This window comes from Polyodon spathula, chromosome 16 (genome assembly GCF_017654505.1).
Source record: "Polyodon spathula isolate WHYD16114869_AA chromosome 16, ASM1765450v1, whole genome shotgun sequence".
Lineage (NCBI taxonomy): Eukaryota > Metazoa > Chordata > Actinopteri > Acipenseriformes > Polyodontidae > Polyodon > Polyodon spathula.
In genome coordinates this window covers 23,104,208-23,121,968 of record NC_054549.1, presented here as the reverse complement: position 1 = coordinate 23,121,968, position 17,761 = coordinate 23,104,208, and the positions used below count along the sequence as shown (strand labels likewise).

Genomic DNA, 17,761 nt, shown 5'->3' with positions numbered 1-17,761 from the left:
CACCCTCCCATCCCCTCCCCTACACACAGCACACTCCCATCCCCCTCCCATCCCCTCCTCTCCCCTACACACACTGACATTGCACCCTCTCCTACATGCATTGACACTGGACCCTCTCATCCCCTCCCCTACACATACTGACACTGCACCCTCCCCTACACATACTGACACTGCACCCTCCCCTACACATACTGACACTGCGCCCTCCCCTACACATACTGACACTGCCCCCTCCCCTACACATACTGACACTGCCCCCTCCCCTATACACCGACACTGCGCCCTCCCCTACACACAGACACTGTGCCCTCTCATCCCCTCCCCTCCCTTACACACACCGACACTGCACCCTCCCATCCCCTCTCCTCCCCTACACACACTGACATTGCACCCTCCCCTCCCCTACACACACAGACACTGCACCCTCCCATCCCCTCCCCTACACTACACAGACACTGCGCCCTCCTATGCCCTCCCCTACACACACTGACATTGCGCCCTCCCCTACACGCATTGACACTGGACCCTCTCATCCCCTCCCCTACACATACTGACACTGCACCCTCCCCTACACACAGACACTGCCCTTTCATCCCCTCCCCTACACACACTGACACTGACACAGATGTGCAGTTTTGAAAGAAGCATGTTTAGCACAAACATGTATTTTCATTTTAAAACCTGATATCTGGTACTATACTAGGTCAAGAACTCTGTTTACAAGCCATGCTTCTAGACTATCTAGCACTTCGAGTCACCTGGAGGGTGAAATTGTCCCCACCCCTTCACTGGCTTCTTTCCTGTCAATAAGAAATCAACTGCTTCCCCTATTGACTGCTTTCAGCCAGTAGCCAGCCTTGACCCAGGAAGTAAAGCAGTAACAGACTTCCTGGAAGAGAAGGCAAGCAAACCTGAGAACTTAGCCTAGTACCAGATGTCTGTTTGATGTCATTAAAAACTGCACATTTGAGTCTTGTGTAACTAAAGAAAGTGCAACATAATTGTAGTCCACCCCCACTATATTACATAAGAAACAAAGTATTCAAAGCACCAGCACTTCAGCTACATTATCATTATTGTCATCTATTGCTTGATTCAGAAGTGCAGTAGTAATGTGCTCTGCACCCGCTACCTAGAGCTCCATTGTCATTTGTAATCTGCCTTTCAGCTCGCTGTGGTCGTTCAGTCAGAGCTAATATTTGTGCCCCCTTTCTGGGCAAAATCCCTAAACATCTTGCTTCCCCCTCTTTCATTCCAGGGTATGGCTAAGAATGGAAGCGAGACCGAGATCGATGAGGGACTGTATTCCCGACAGCTGTAAGTATATGGCCTTCTTAATTACCATGTAGATACTTGGGGTTAAACGCTAGTGAAGTGGCAAATGTTTTTAAACGTTTGCAGTCCTATGTTGGACCAGGTCTGACATTACAATTTTCCCTTTCTAGTCCGATGTTGGAAAAGGTGTGGGGTGGGGGGGTTGTACCTGAGCAATACACACAGCTCCTACACCACAGTAATAAGACACGAACCAAAGAGATAGCTGCTTCCGCATCAAGCGCTCAGAATATCAGACGTTTGCAGAGTTTTTTGAGACATTGTAGTAATAAAATAATGACTTGGATCGCATTATTGAGGAGTTTGGTGATAAAACGAGTGATCAGGAGAGGATTTATCAGTATACATGATAACGTGATACCGTGAACAAGGGGTGGGGCTTGGCTGGAGATGCAGTGTTGAGTGTCTTTTTGCTACGCAGTGCCTTTTAAACCTGTTTTACTCTGATTTTTTTTTTTTTTTTAAATGGCACGTGTGAATAAATTAGACCTGCCGTGCCTGACAAGCACTGAATACATGGAACACTAAGGGTTAATTTTGCTTAATTAAACTTTGTAGGTCAAATATTAAGCGGCTGACTTGCAAATAGTGTCTACTCAGTGTTTTTTCCTACCTTTGTCACGTGGCATCATTGTCATTGGATATTTACCTCCCAATGTCCAGCATGCCTTTAGTCACGTGACTGGTCTGCTTCTATGGAGCTGGATCTAGCGTGGAGGAGATGGGGCCCAGACATGCAAGCGAAATGTTAGGAGATGCAATAAAATTCAGGCTGAAAACATAACACAATTGATTATTGAGGCGATCGCAAATGGCATGCAACCAATTTCAATTGTGGAGGATACCAGATTCAACTTTAATGTCTTTTGTTGTGCAAGATTACAGAAGGCTGTGTTGATCTTTTTTTTTTTGCTATTCTGGGACTGAGACTCAAGCAATGTTAATATGTTGTTGTTTATGTTTGTTTTTAACTGAACATTCCTTCCATTTTGTTTTTTTCTACTGCTGCCAGTCAGATAAGTACAAAGTATTGCTATTAGTAAGATTTATTGCTGTTGATTATTATTAAATGGAATATTGATTCTTTGAATTAACGCAATACTGTACTTGGAATAGTCAGTTTGGTGTGAACGTAACTAGTTGTCTCTTATATACAGCAAGTAGGATAAATATAAGGATTGAAAAGTTAGGCTGCATAACATTTCTGTAGTAATGCAGTTAATGCTCGCCCTCTAATCAAAACAGACCATTATTGTATTGTCGATGCTATTATGTTTTCATGTTGCTTCACTGTATTCGCAGTAACTGGCAACAACCTTCGCACTCAGTTTAATAACTTTAGCAAGTTATTATCATAAATATTAACCTCAATCGAGTCTCCAGCTTCTTGAGGTAAACCTATTCTTTTGAGACCTTTCTTACAAAACATTAACGTAAGCATTTTTGTGTCTGTCTTGCAGCTATTTTCCTATATAAAAGTGCACGTCACATTAGTGCAGAGCTCGCCTGGACACCAGTGAATCTACTGGTGCAGGTGGGCGAACCAGGCGTCTGGTGATTTTCTTGTGCTGCTCATGCATGAACTTCAGTTTTTAACTCCTCATATAATTGAATACTAAAATCAGTGAAGCACAATCTCCCTGCATTATTTAAAGTATAAATACTCAAATTACAACAAAATAAAATGTATACAAATCACAATGCTTGTTTTATTTCCCTTTTAAAAAAAAATGTCCATTTAAGATATTAGCTCAAGCGTTTTGAAACATTAGTCAAATACACTTAAGTGTATAGTAATTGAAGAAGCATACCATGTCCTTTTTGGGGGGGAGTTTATTCATCATGTGACTTCACTCTGTGTCTGCTGGAACTCAACATGGCGGCTGCACCAGCGAAGAAAAAAAAAAGCAATGTTTCAGTAAGACGAGCTAAAAGAAATCTGATTATATGAGGATGGTGCAATAGTTTTCTTAGTTTTGCTGTAATTCATGTGATAATGTACGAGTCAATACCATTAAATATCATGCCAGTCGTAAAGAATAAGAAAGCAAATAAAACAGCAACAGTGGCATAGGACTGCATTCTTCTATGCTGAAAAACTAATACTTAATATTTATTAAATTTACTTATTTTAACTACCAACATTGTTTATGTTCAAATGTCATATTTAATTAATACGTTGATATAAAGTGGAAACAAATGGAATTGGCCACTTTTGAGAAATGGAATTTGGTAAGAATGGAACGATTAGTAGCCCTAGAGATGGGAAGTGCAGATGCCAGTGTTTTATGCAGTAGTATAAAACAATTTTATGCAGGCCACCAGTTAAGCATGCAGTCTATGACAACAACCCACAGCGCTTCATAGGATCTGAGAATGATTCAAAATAGAGGCAGAGCCACAATAATTGTCTTATTTAAAATTAAAGTAAATTGTAAAATTGTTGAGTTACTTGTGTTGGAATATTGTTTCAAAATTGTATAGTGAAACAAAAATATATTAAAAGGGTTAATGCAGGGCCAAATGTTTCTCTCTGATAATGGTCCTTTCTCAGTCAAAACAGCAATTTTCTCAGTATATAAAAAGCTTGGAGGGAACGCTGCTACCCCCTTACACAGCGTCTTTTCAGAATTGTTTTTATTTTAACATTTAAACTATATTTTTTAAAGTTTATTAAACTGAATCTAGGGCCCCTAATAGATACTGATCTTTCCTTTAGTTTTGCTGGCATTGCAGTGCTCAAGATGGCGCTGGCTGAGCTTGCCTACATTAGACACCTGGCAAGCCACACTGTAACACAATATCGGAAGGATTGCAATAACAGGGCAGTGACAAACATGAGCTTTTCATGTTGGAATATTTCAAAATGTAATGTTAATATTGAAATGTTCTTCATTTTCATTAAAAACTTCTGTACAGGGGAATTGGTGTTAGGTATTTCAGATGTCATGCATGCATTTCATTGCTTTGCACGATATCTTTTTGATCGCCGTATCACTTTTTGGACATAATTTGTGGTCCATTTATTCAGCGCTTGTCAGGTACGTCTGGTCCAATTTATTTTCACATGCGCTGTTTATTTTACACGCGCTGTTTAAAAATGTCGGAAAAACTGATCTCCACAGATCAAACCTGTAGGCATTTTCATTTCCATGAGTCTCGTGTTCAGATAACAAAGTTAATGTATCATGTAATCGTATTGTCTAAACCAGTGGTCCTCAACTGGCCATTGGGAGTCTAGTTTTTTAAACAAATACACATGGCCATCCCTAGTAGATATAATATTTTACAAATAGATGTATTCCAGCACTAAATAAGAACCACTTCAATGTAGAGCATGTGAGCAGAGCGGTCATAAAATTCCACACATTAATCCATCATCTTGCAGTTTGCTCTGCTGCTCCGTCTCAGATGCTAATTTACTGACATTGACTCCCCCCCCCACCCCCAGTGACACACAATAAAATGTGTAATAATCCAGGTTTTAAAAAAAAAAAAAAAAGGCGAGGAAGAGAGAAGTGCAAGAGACTCCGCAATTGTTTGAGAGAGAGAACATTTTTGGAAGGCTACCCAAGCCAGGTAAGTTCATATGGGACGGAGCAGCAGAGGAGTGGGCCACAGAATTAAACGCTTCTGCGTGAACTGCGGAGGTAAAAGCTGCGGAGCGTCACACACACACAGAGCGTCTCCCTTTACTGATTACTGAAGTGTGTTATCTCAGGGTTTTAAGTTAACACCCTCACCCGCAAAATGCAGGTTCATTTTGGTCTGTGGCGGGTACATTTCACATACTTACACACCACAGTGACTGTTCGTTTTGTTTGGCTTGAGTAAATGATTTCATGTCCTCTAACACTAATCTTGCATACAAATGCTGTACACATTGCAATCAAGCGATCTGTGGTAAATACTGTTTATACACATCATGTGGAGACATTTTGAAGGTACCAAAAAGCCCCCTAAAAGAAAACAGATGAACGAAGACTAATTATCTAAAACCAAAGGAAAAAAAAATCAAAGGGTTCGCAAGTTCAACAAAAAGTGGAGAATTGATGGCAGTGTACAAAATCGGGGAGTGGCTTGTTTGACAGTACCAACCAGAACATGTACTGCTTGGAATGCCGGTTGTGTTCAAGAGAAACAAACTGGAGAGTGTCAAAGAGCATGAATTGTGAAAGTGCCATCAATATTGCATAGGGATTTCTGCAGCACCCTAGCCAGCTTTTACACAAGCAGAGAAGGCTTTAGCTTGTCTCCGTGGCTAATTTTGAAAAGCTGCTGATAATGTTTAGGACTCTCCATGCAATTAATAAGAATGGGAGGCCTATCTCAGATTCTGTCTGGATGTGTGAGAAGTATCACATTTTTATAACATTTGTGTTGTGTACAGCATTTTCATTTCATAAGTTTGATACATTAAACGCACTTATACTATGCCTATCGTCAACATTGAATTAATCCCACTAAAATTAAAAAATAGCATCCCTTCTACACAAAAGAAACATGGAATGTATTCTGTGTTGGAAAGGGGGATTCGTTATGTACATCCTATTCTCATTTTATTCTAACTGGTGAAGTTTGAATTGTAATACAGTGACTTCTATTTTAAACACATTTTATTACAAAGTGCCCTAATCCAGCGTGTTATGGTATTATTTTATGTGCTACAAACTCTGAAAAAGGGATTGAAATTATTAATAGTAAACTATAATGAAACCACATTAAAGTAAACTCTTTTTTGGTATTTATGGTGAATTTTGGTGAACGTTGGAATTTACTATGACTGGAGTCAAATTTATCTTGAACTGACACTTGTTTTAAAGCTTAAGTTAATGGTTAGCAGCTCCTCAGTCAGTGTGGCAAATATAATATAGCATATCTTATTCAAATTATTAATTATTTTGGAATTAATTTGATTCTCATAGGGTTGATGAACACAATGGGCTAAATCTATGAAGTACTTACCAGAATGACAAACAAGCAGGAGTATTTATGAACTGTTGCTGAGGTAGAAAGGAGGCAGCTGCAAGATCAAATAACAGGTGCAGTTCCTGTCAGATGGTTACAGATAGTGCTGTCATGCAAGAGGAGCTAGTATATGACTGATTGTTTTTGCAGTTTCTCTTGTTCTCCTTATTTAATATATTAAATGCACATTGCAACACATGTGAAAACTACATTTTTAGTGAACCAGTGAAATTTTCCATCTGCTAGCACTGATGGTTTGGAATTAGACTGCTTTTATATGCAACCAAACCACAAAAAAAGCAAAATGAAACCTAATTCAATGCAGGTTTTTTTTATATTATTTATTTGGTTATTTCCAGTTGTGAAAGAGGTTACACAAGACTGCAGATCTAAAAATAAATGTCTACTGTATACAGTATTTAAATATATGTTATGCATGGAAAAGAACACAATTTATAATTCAGGGTTTTTTCTACCCGTGTCGACCCCCAAATAAGATTTTGATGTTCATCATTAATTCTCATCTTCGAAGCCTGGCAGGTCAAAAGCTTCGATCATGTTGCTGAGATTGTCAGTTACTACAAAACTACGCAACTCTCTATTACACAGTGTCAACGTATGTGTATAAAATGTGCTCTGCCGTGTGATACCTGTGTATATGTTTGCAAGTCAGGGAAAAATGTATGACTTTAAAAATTTTCATCGGTGAAACTAGCTCCAATGATTTGCAAACATCAAAACACGAAAGAGAACAGTAACAAAGGTTAATGATTGTTTTCAAAAAGTACCAGTAAGGCAGGAAGGTTGACGGGAGGCCAGCATTAAAGGGTCTTGCTGCTTTGCTCTGCAGGTACGTGTTGGGCCACGAGGCGATGAAGCGCATGCAGAATTCCAATGTGCTGATCTCGGGGATGAGAGGGCTGGGAGTGGAGATCGCCAAGAACGTCATCCTGGCGGGAGTGAAGACGGTCACCGTCCACGACTCTGCAGCAGCTGAGTGGAGGGACCTGTCTTCACAGGTACAGAAATGCAGCTCTGCCCCCTCCGTGCAGCCCCATCCCCTGTGTACTGCCAGTTTTGTTGAGAAAATACCATTGTCTTTTGAAACAAAATCTTTGTTTCTGTTTATCTGCTTGTTAAAACGCTCTATAAAACTTAGGTGCATGATGCACATGTGTGAGATCCAGCTTTGAAGTGAAGTGCACACTAGAATATGCATTTTTGTGCCAGCTTTAAATTATGGATAAATAACTAAGACAACCAGGATATGGGGGGGTGGGGGGCAGGTGTGTGTGTCTCACACTTCACATTTTTCCATATAGCTGGAAAAGCGCTTTATCCAGTTGTCATTAAACTTGGTCTTAACATTATATAACAAAAGGATATATAGATATAGATCGATCTCTCTCGATATGGAGGTGTGTGTATGTCACACTTTATTCCACATACTGTAAAATCATTCATTTTAATATGCTACTAATCCCCAATGACATCTAGGTCCAGTTTTCATTAAACTGGCCATTTCTTCTATACTGTTCTGTACTTACTGTTAGTGTAAGTCATGGTCATCATATTTTGAGTACAATGGGTGGATGGATGTTACCGACAGGCTTTTTGACTGCGGGTACCTGACACAGACACCTCCTGATTTTGCAGAGGTGTTTATGATGTTAATGCACCTCTTCCTGTTGTCTTGTCTCTCACTCTCTGTGTTCAGTTCTACCTGCGTGAGGAGGACCTAGGAAAGAACCGCGCTGAGACCACCCAGCCCCGTCTGGCAGAGTTGAACAGCTACGTGTCTGTGTCTGCTTACACTGGAGCCCTCACTGAGGAATACCTGCAGCAGTTCCAGGTACAAATGCTATAGACTCCCACTCGCCCTGCACCCAGCCTTGCCTTTAAGAACCACCCACATTGCATTTCGAAATAGTTCAGAAATTCAATGGCAAACTTTTCCATGAGAGGTCTTTCTGAACTTTCTGAAGAAAAGTTTCGGAAAAGTGAAATTAAGATTTTGATATGAAACGGATAAAAACAACAGACGGCACAAATAAATGCCAATGAGTGGGTTTAGTTGGTTTGATCGTGACAGATTCTATATTGGACCGCACACGTAGACAAGGAGGGAAACTTTTTGTTTTGTGTAATTACCATGTAAAAGTTTTGATTAATTTAAATTTCTGTCTATCAAGTTTTAAACCATAAAGAGAATTACCTGGAAAGGGTGTATCTGCACAGCCTTGTTTGTACCCTATTCTTCTATATATTCAGCCTGGTCCTTTCTGACCCTGTCTCTCTTCTCTCCCAGGTTGTTGTTCTGACAAACGCCTCTCTGGAGGAGCAGTTGAAGATCGCAGAGGTCTGTCACAGCAGTGGGATCAAGCTGGTGATCGCTGACACTCGCGGGCTCTTTGGGTGGGTGTGCACGGCCTGGCCGCTTTATTGGGACCTGTACCTAAAATCGGGTTTGGGCATCAGTAGTGATCACTAAATTATGCCAAGAATCAGTTTTGATGCACGGTTTTGGTGAAAACCACGGATTTGTCTGTTTGGTAATAATCAATCCAGTTGTTGGCTGCTGTGAATTTGTTTTCAACACATTTGATACATGCTTTTATACAGATTAGCAGTGCACCGATAAGGTTTTCTTGGCCGATGGTTATCTATCCATATCGGCCAATACCGATAGGCTGCTAATAATAAATAATTACAATGCAGGTAAACTACTAGAACAAGACATAGGGCCTATATTTAAACTGTTTTATAATTATACATGTTAAACAATTAACAAATACCGTTTTACTTGTTGTATTTGACAAAAACGAACAGGTATTGTTTACTTGTTGCATTTACAAAGAACGTAGTATTATATTGTGTACTTGTCAGCAATTTATACATTCACATAAAAATAAAAAAAAACACTTTGCATTTGTACTAGTAAAAACACTTCTCTGGGGAAAAAAAATATTGAATGTGACATTTTTATAGCCACTTGCTGTCAAACATTGCGTATTATAACTTCGACCTGTACTGTACAGTAGAAAAAAAAAAAAATGCCTATGCAATGTCAACTACAACAGTTTGTTAAATTCTTATTTTAAGCATTCACTGCTTAAAAATGCACTCCAACTTAAATTGTTCACTTAACCCTTTGCGGTTAAGTGAACAAAGGAGCTAGCTGCTTCTGTATCCAGGCTCAAAGAATACCATAGACATTTGCAGAGCTTTTTGAGATGTTCTAGTAATAAAATAATGACTTGGATTGCATTATTGAGGAATTGAGGCGTTTGGTGATAAAACGAGTGATCAGGAGAGGATTTATCAGTATGCACGTCTATAAAGAGGTATGTGAAAAATACAGCGAACATGGGGTGGGGCTTGGCTGAAGATATAGTACTGAGTGTCCTTTTGCAATTTCAGTGCCTTTTAAACCTGTTTTACTCTGTGGTGGGGTGGGGGGTGGTGGGGGAAGGGTATATTTTAAACAGAAGTTGTACAATAAATTGGACCTGACACGCCTGACAAGCGCTGAATAAATGGAACACAAAGGGATAATCAAAAACAAAAAGATGTTATGAAAATATTCGGTTACAAAATTCAGTGAAACTTGAATTTGTTACTAAACAAGACGGCGCAGTAATCAATGCCAGCTTCAAAATACTGCCTAATACACACGCAACCAGTGCAGAGTAAGATCAACAAACCGAGCGAGAAACAACAATTATAAAAGATAATTCCTCCTTAATGTTTAGAGAGCCCACAACTCCTTGGAAAAGTGCTTTTCAGCGAAACTGTAGGTTCAAGGATTTGATTAAGTGAGTTACGGAGGAGCAGCTGAGGTTATGCCAAGCTGCCAAAGAGAGAGACGGAGCAGAGACATTGCAGAGGCAGCTTTATAACTAACCATGCATCGATGCTGCATTTGAACAATAATTTGCCTCGCTAATACTATTTTCCTGCGAATAATAAATACCCCTATTAAAGTTTTGTCAGCCTGAAACCAACTACAAAACATTACTTAGAGTGAATATTAGTCTGGTAACAGCATAGGCTACATGTACTCTAAACTATGAGTAGTAATAATGATAATAATAATAATACAAAAATAATAAAAATAAACTATCAATGTTATTTAGGATTTCTTATATTATTTTTTTAAGCATCACAGTACTATTCTACTCGCATTTCATCGTTGGATTTAATATAGCATCAGGTCTGTTCTGCACACAACACGCTATCCTATTGTCTTCAGATATTAAAAAAAATAAGTAAATAAATAATCCAAACACTGCTATTTTGAGACGTGTTTACTGCATTTTGGTCACACGTTACATAGCACTTGGAAGATGAGTGTCTGAGTGTTCTTGTGTTACATTACAAAGCGTGCATGACCAAACATTACATATTGTGCTGGAAGAAATTCAAGCATAAATATTGGTGTACAATGTACATTGTCGGCTAAAATAACAAAAACTGTTAGCCGGTTCTGGTTTTTTTCCCTTATATCTTTACCATGCCGATAGGTTACCGATTATTGGTGCACCACTAATACAGATGTTTAAGTCAAGCACCCGGTGTAATTTATTTAAATATATTGCTTGCCTATCTGGACTGTGGCTGGGGATTCAGAGTTGTATGTTTTTTGTTTGTTTGCTTTTTTTTTTTTATTTAAAATAATTGTATTTCTCGAACTTAAGTTAAAAAAAAAAAAATGGGGACCCTTAAGTCCATCTGTCGGTCACATTCTACATGGTGAACAAGATGACTAGGCTTATAAAAAGGCACCAACGAAATACATGTTGTGATATTGTATGTATCATGAGAAATGTGATGGGCTACTTGTCATCCAAAATAAGTGCAAGTGATCATTTAATGGTTGACCATATTGATATAAGAAAAATGTAATGTTAGGGAAAATGTATTCATACCAACTACAAAACACACTTATTCTTCATACAAGAACCACTTGGTGAAATACAGTGAGCTACACAGTGGTCTTGTATCACAATACAAACAATGCATACCTCCATCTCTGTACATGTAAAGGATGCATCACGATTCATCGATTGTGAATTTAGACCCCTAATGATAGCCGCCTTGATTTTTCACCAAACTCATACGCCCATATAGACATTTTGGATTGCATTGGTTGTTATCTGATCAGTACACACATTTGTACCATTTTCAGGTACTATGTGATTGTTATGTGATTTGAGCACTCTAGTTTGCACTGTGGAAAAGCACCATATTAACCCTGTCTCTCTGTGTGTCTCCCCTCAGCCAGCTGTTCTGTGATTTTGGAGAGGAGATGATCGTGTTAGACCCGAATGGAGAGCAGCCTCTGAGTGCAATGATTTCAATGATAACAAAGGTAACTTAGGTCTTATAAAATAAAAACTTTGGAATTGTTTTTTATATTTCCCTTCCTATTTAATGATGTCTGTAATTATGCAGAGTAGTTCTGGGTTTCACCAATATTGAGTTTTTTTTTTGAGCTTGCCTGGAGAAAGAGAAGTGCCGGGCGCTGAACAGCCTTCCTCATTCATGTGACCTTTCAACTTTGTCATCTATATATGTGGAGAGTAGGCAGGGCTTGTTACAATGCACTGTCCTTACAAAGGTACCACCAAACGTTCCTGCCAGGACACTGCACTCTGATTTATCATATTATTGTTAATAAAACAATGAATAATCCACTCCCAACACCGAAACCCTAAGCCTAAGGTCAGTATCCTATACTGCAGCCATTGCATAAATAAACTGGTTCATGTTTGGCAGTGAATAAGCGTTTTTGCTACTTTAATCCTCCTATTAGGTTCAGAATTTAGGTACATCTGTTATGTTTTGGGTCATATTGACCCGATGCAATTATAAACTTAATTTAAACATCCTTAAATTGATTGACTGTTTGCAAAGGTTTTATTCTTATGATCTTTTTAGTCCAGGAGTTGTGATAAAACTACTTTGACTGCCAACCTGGGAACTCCTCATTTTGGAGTGTCTGAGATGCTGTGAAAATTAGGCTCTGTCTTGTAGATATACAGTACCAGTCAAAAGTTTGAGTACACTTGCTGGAAACTAGTTTTTTTTTCATAATTGACAATGTTTTACATCGTATACGTTTCTGTAAATACTTGAAAATAAAAACACGTTACAATATGCGAAACATAAGGAGTATCAAAGCAATGTTCAAGAAAATTGAAATTGTCTCTAAACCTTGGATTCCTCAAAATAGCCACCCTTTGCCTTTAATAACAGCCTCACAAACACAAGGCATTCGGTTAACAAGTTTCAGCAGGAAATCACCAGACATGTCTTCCCAGCTCTTCTGCAGCAATTCCCAGAGATGTAGGGCACTTGTTGGTAGCTTTGCTTTGACTCTTCTGTCCAGTTCGTACCATACAAGTTCTATGGGATTGAGGTCTGGAGACTGGGCAGGTCATTAGATTGAGTTGTCCTTCACTTTCCTTCTTTGCCAGATAGTTCTTGCACAACTTTGAGGTGTGTTTTGGGTCATTATTTTGCTGAAGAATGAAGGACTGCCCAACTAGCCGTAATCCTGTTGGAATGGCATGCCTCTGAAGTATGTTATGATAGCCATGCTGGTTGAGCTTGCCATGGACTTGGTAAAGATCACCAACTCTCTCACCAGCAAAGCAACCCCAGACCATGACACTGCCTCCTTCATGCTTGACAGTGGGAACTACACATACAGAACTTATGCGCTCACCCTCTGTGCGTCTTACAAATACTCGGCGGTTGGATCCAAATATTTCAAATTTGGACTCCTCTGTCCATAAGACAGACTTCCACTCCTCAAACGTCCAGTTTCTGTGTTTTTTGACCCAGGCAAGTCTCTTCCTCTTATTCTGCACTCTTAACAATGGTTTCTTTGCAGCAATTCTTTCAGTTAGGCCAGCTTCACGCAAACTCCTCTGAACAGTTGATGTTGAAACATCTGTACTTCTAGTAGCATTTAGCTGAGCTTGTATTTCAGGGGCAGTTAATCGTCAGTTTCGCAGACTTGTGACTCGAATGAACTTGTTCTCTGACTCTGAGGCCACTCTTGGACTGCCTGACCTTGTTCAGTCCTCATGAGTGCCAGTTTCTTCAAATTGTTTGAAGGTCTTGGCCACAGCAGTTAGACACTTGCAAAGTTCTTGCGATTTGTTATTCATTTCTTCTTTTCTTTGCTTAATTGAATGTATTTTGCCATTTTCTGCTCCCTTACATTCAGGAATGACAAACTTGTGCCTATGCTACCTATATTTATAGTAATCATGGACCCTCACCTGTTAACAATAATTGGTGACAAAAGGTTCATTAGGTAACATGCTAGTTAACTCTGAGAACATCTAACAAAGACACTTTTATACTTAGGCCAGTGTTCTAACAACTTGTAATAATACACATTTCAGACTGATTTGGGCTTCAGACTGAATTCCTCTTGCTATGGGTGACCATTTCATTGAAATTGACAAGATTTACATTTTCATTTAAAAATTAATTTTGAATGCAATTCACTTATGATTATCAGCTTAAGTACACGTATCATATAATGAAATATTAAGTTTATAGACAAGTTTATACAGTTAAAAGCATAGCTAATCATGATAAACCTGGTTTCAAGCAGGTGTACTCAAACTTTTGACTGGCTCTGTATATTGTTTTTTTTTGTTTTGTTTATAAATATCTCCAGACAGTGCAGCCATTTCCAGAGATAATATAAATGTAATAATAATACAAAATTGAAGAAGTTTGTTTTATTCCTGCACACAAACCTACATAGATAAATGCCAGGGGTCACAGTGACCCGAAACATCTTATTTGTATACATGACCTGTTCTAAAAAAAAAATAAACATCTCAAAGGTTCTGTTTTCTGTTTATAAGTTCTTATCCCCATATATAGTAGTAAAATATACAGAAAATGAAAAGAAAAATAGCATTTAAGCTAATTGGAAACTAGAGTTGGGTCAAATAGACCTGAAATCTAATAGGAGGGTTAAAAAAAAGTGACCGGAGGTGCTTGCTTCCTCAGTTGTCCTGACAGGAACATTTTGTGGTACCTTTTGTAGGCACTGCTTTAAAATACTGTATTGTCACATGACTTGAATGGCGTGAGGCAGGCTGTTCAGTGCCTGGCACTTAAGATTCTCCAGACAAGTTCAAGCAGCTGAAAAACAGAGAAAGGACAATTTAAACAAAAATGACTCACAGATCGACTCGGAATGATTGCAGGCAAATATGAAGGGAAATTAAAATGCCTTCCCATGTATTCTAGTAACAGTAATTGGGCAGTGTTGTGCCTGCTGGTTGATTGACGTGTAACTCTCTGGTGTTTCTGGTTCCAGGACAGTGCCGGTGTGATCACTTGTCTGGACGAGGCGCGACACGGGTTCGAGAGCGGAGACTATGTCAGCTTTACTGAGATCCAGGGCATGACTGAACTCAACAACTGTGAACCAGTCGAGATCAAAGTGCTGGGTAAGAGAGCGAGCCATTGAGACTGGGTGGAAAATAGAAAGTGTGGGTCAAGTGCTCCTTTAAAGAGGAGTAGGAGTCTTGTTAACAATGCTACTAAAAAACAAGAAAATTGATTTTAAGGTCATGGTTTGCACTCCTTTTAAAAGTGGGGCCAGTGATTGTGTTAGTAAAGCTAATGCAAGGCAAGTGAATGCATTTTAAAGATGGTTAGCACACCTTTAAGGGAGGCCATTGATGTTACCCGTGGTAATGAGAGGAAAGATACTGGATTTTTTAGATTTTGACTAGCACGCCTTTAACCAGTGCTGATATAACATGCTGCTTAGTGCTCTCTAATACCTCCCCCCCTCTTTCTCTCCAGGCCCCTACACGTTCAGTATCTGTGACACCAGCTCTTTCTCGGATTATGTTCGAGGTGGGATTGTTTCACAGGTCAAGATGCCCAAGAAGATTTCCTTCGTAAGTCTTCACTCCTCCTGTAATACCATCACTACTGGGGGTTGCATATAAAGAGTTCTCTCCTACAATAGTGTGAGCACGGAATTAGTCATATTCTGATGCCCAAATTTATTAAAAAAAAAAAAAAAGATTTCTCTCCCCCTGCATGTCTTTACGGATAGTTTCTGCAGGGAGAGAGAGGGACATCTGTATAGCAGTGGCACTGATCTTTAGGTGTAAGTGACTCAAACGCATTATTATTGTTCCAACTCTGATAGAAAGTCATTTTTTTTATTTTACTTTACTTTTGTTATTCTTTCTTTCAGAAATCTCTCTCTGCCTCCCTGGCTGAGCCAGAGTTTGTCCTGACAGACTTTGCTAAATTCGAGCGGCCGGGTCAGCTGCACGTGGGCTTCCAGGCCCTGCACCAGTACCAGAAACAGCACGGCCGCATCCCCAAGCCATGGAGCCAGGTAACCAGAGCTGCGATAGTCACTGAGCTGACAGGGCTGTGCTGACACTCTCAAACCCAGAGCTGCGATAGTCACTGAGCTGACAGGGCAGTGCTGACACTCTCAAATCCAGTCTTTTCATTTGCATTTAAAGTAGGAGGCCAGAAATCTCAAGTAGAAGGCAGGGGGGGTAAATTCAAAATAATTATATAACTTTTGTTCATTTTTTGTGAGTTTAGGACTCCACATCCTAAAGTGATTTAAAAATAAACGTTACTTACATGTCTATAAAGTAATTTGCAAAATAATTTGTTAGAATTTAAGAACCACAAACTTGTCTTAGCGCACAGTAAATTTCAAAGTCCACATATTTAAGCAAACGGTTTGGTTTTGCAATAATTTGTTACACAGAAAGAAGTGGTGAAAGACAGAACCAGACACCAATGAAACATTATATTTCAGGAACAAAAACAAACTATCCCATAGATAGCATAACAACAAATGAGCCAGAAGAGAGAAATGTGAAGACATAAGATTAGAAGCAGTATAAATTGGTGTGAAATTTGAATACAAAAAAGGTAAGCCATAAGCTGTGTTTTTTTGTTTTCTATTTTTTCATGTATTCCATTTTATTTTTTTTATTTTATACAAAATAAAAACAAGACTGATTTTACATTTGTAAAAATATTCATGTAATCAACCGGTCCTTATATTTTTAGTCTTACAAGCTTCTGAGTATACATACTTTCCCATGGCGCAGTTTCTCATTAACTACTGAGTCTGAAAATAGACAAGTGCATTAATAAATAATGCATTTTTTAAAATGTGCTTGCGAGACGTGCGATTTCAATCACTGTTTTTACAGTTTTCAGAAGTTTTGTTGTTGCAGTTTCTGTAAATGTGAATGTGATTTCTACAGTGTTGTATTTTTTCTTTTATTTTGAAGTTATATTTTTTTCAATAGTTAACTGTTGCTTGATTAAAATAAATACCAATAACAATAAAAATGTATTGGCATTTACTTGAAAAATGTATTGGCATTTACTTGGGGGGGAAAAAAAAGTCCAGTACACAAAATATCAAGTAATAGGTACATGAAATGGATAAACATGCAAATTACTCAAATGGAAAAGAGTAATGCTGAAATGGAAAGTCCCTTTGGTCTACAAATTACATTTATATACACACATAGTTTTGGATATATCTTTTTTTATTAATACAGATTAGCACAAACTGACATACCACTTCCTTAGGTGATCAGTGTGAACTACTATAGAAAATCTGGAGAAGCTTCCCTTTTTGGCAGGTGCATGCCATTCGACATAAGATTGCAATACATGGCATGCTAGCTTTAATTTGTATTAAAGTACGACTACTTACTAAAGAAATCACATTAATGTTTATGTACGACCCTGAAAGGGTAAAAGTTAGCATAGATTTTACACTATTTAAGACTTTGAATGTACTGTTGTAGCTCAGTTTTGCCAGAACATGTCACCACAAGAGGCACTCGGATCCATGAGCCGACTATATAGTTGGTGAGTGTGTAGGAGTAAAAAAAATTAAAGTGAAAGCAAACTTAGTTAATCCATTTATTAATGCCTACATTTTTATACTGTATCTATGTTTGCACCGTGCCTTTTAGCACCCTTAACGCCTTGACACATCAGTGCTTTGTGTCGTTTAGTTTTTTGGGGTTTTTTTTATGCCCAGTAGACAGTGCCACCCCAGCCCTTCTATACCCAAGCATCAATTCCCTTTCCCAGATTAAAAAAGTACTTTTTATAGCATAACATTTTAGTGTGAAAATACCCTCCCTCCTCCCACTGTTGCTGTAGAAAGTGTGACATTAACAGGAGGATGGGGAGAGTTGTACTGTACTTTGAACATAACTTTCAATTTGATTCAAACTTCTTACAGGGAATTTAGATCGTCTTCTAAAATAAAAAACCTTTGTCTTTAATCATCTATTGTACCGTGCCTATTTAAACAGATAGATAATCAAGTATGTGTTTAAGCAAACAGTCACTGCTTTACCTCCTTGGGTAAAGGGGTGGGGACAGCTTCACCCTCCAGGTGACC

General features: G+C 38.7%; 1 protein-coding gene across 2 annotated transcripts in view; it reads left to right on the top strand.

Moving 5' to 3' along the window:
• uba1 (ubiquitin-like modifier activating enzyme 1) overlaps positions 1-17,761 on the top strand; it is a 46,380-nt gene that overhangs the window by 11,981 nt on the left and 16,638 nt on the right. For both annotated transcript variants that reach the window (XM_041273137.1, XM_041273136.1), the window contains exons 3-10: positions 1,259-1,317; positions 7,154-7,322; positions 8,021-8,155; positions 8,612-8,718; positions 11,584-11,674; positions 14,657-14,789; positions 15,151-15,248; positions 15,554-15,700. In XM_041273137.1, the coding sequence (XP_041129071.1) occupies positions 1,259-1,317; positions 7,154-7,322; positions 8,021-8,155; positions 8,612-8,718; positions 11,584-11,674; positions 14,657-14,789; positions 15,151-15,248; positions 15,554-15,700 (939 nt within the window). The remainder of the gene's footprint in view (positions 1-1,258; positions 1,318-7,153; positions 7,323-8,020; positions 8,156-8,611; positions 8,719-11,583; positions 11,675-14,656; positions 14,790-15,150; positions 15,249-15,553; positions 15,701-17,761) is intronic.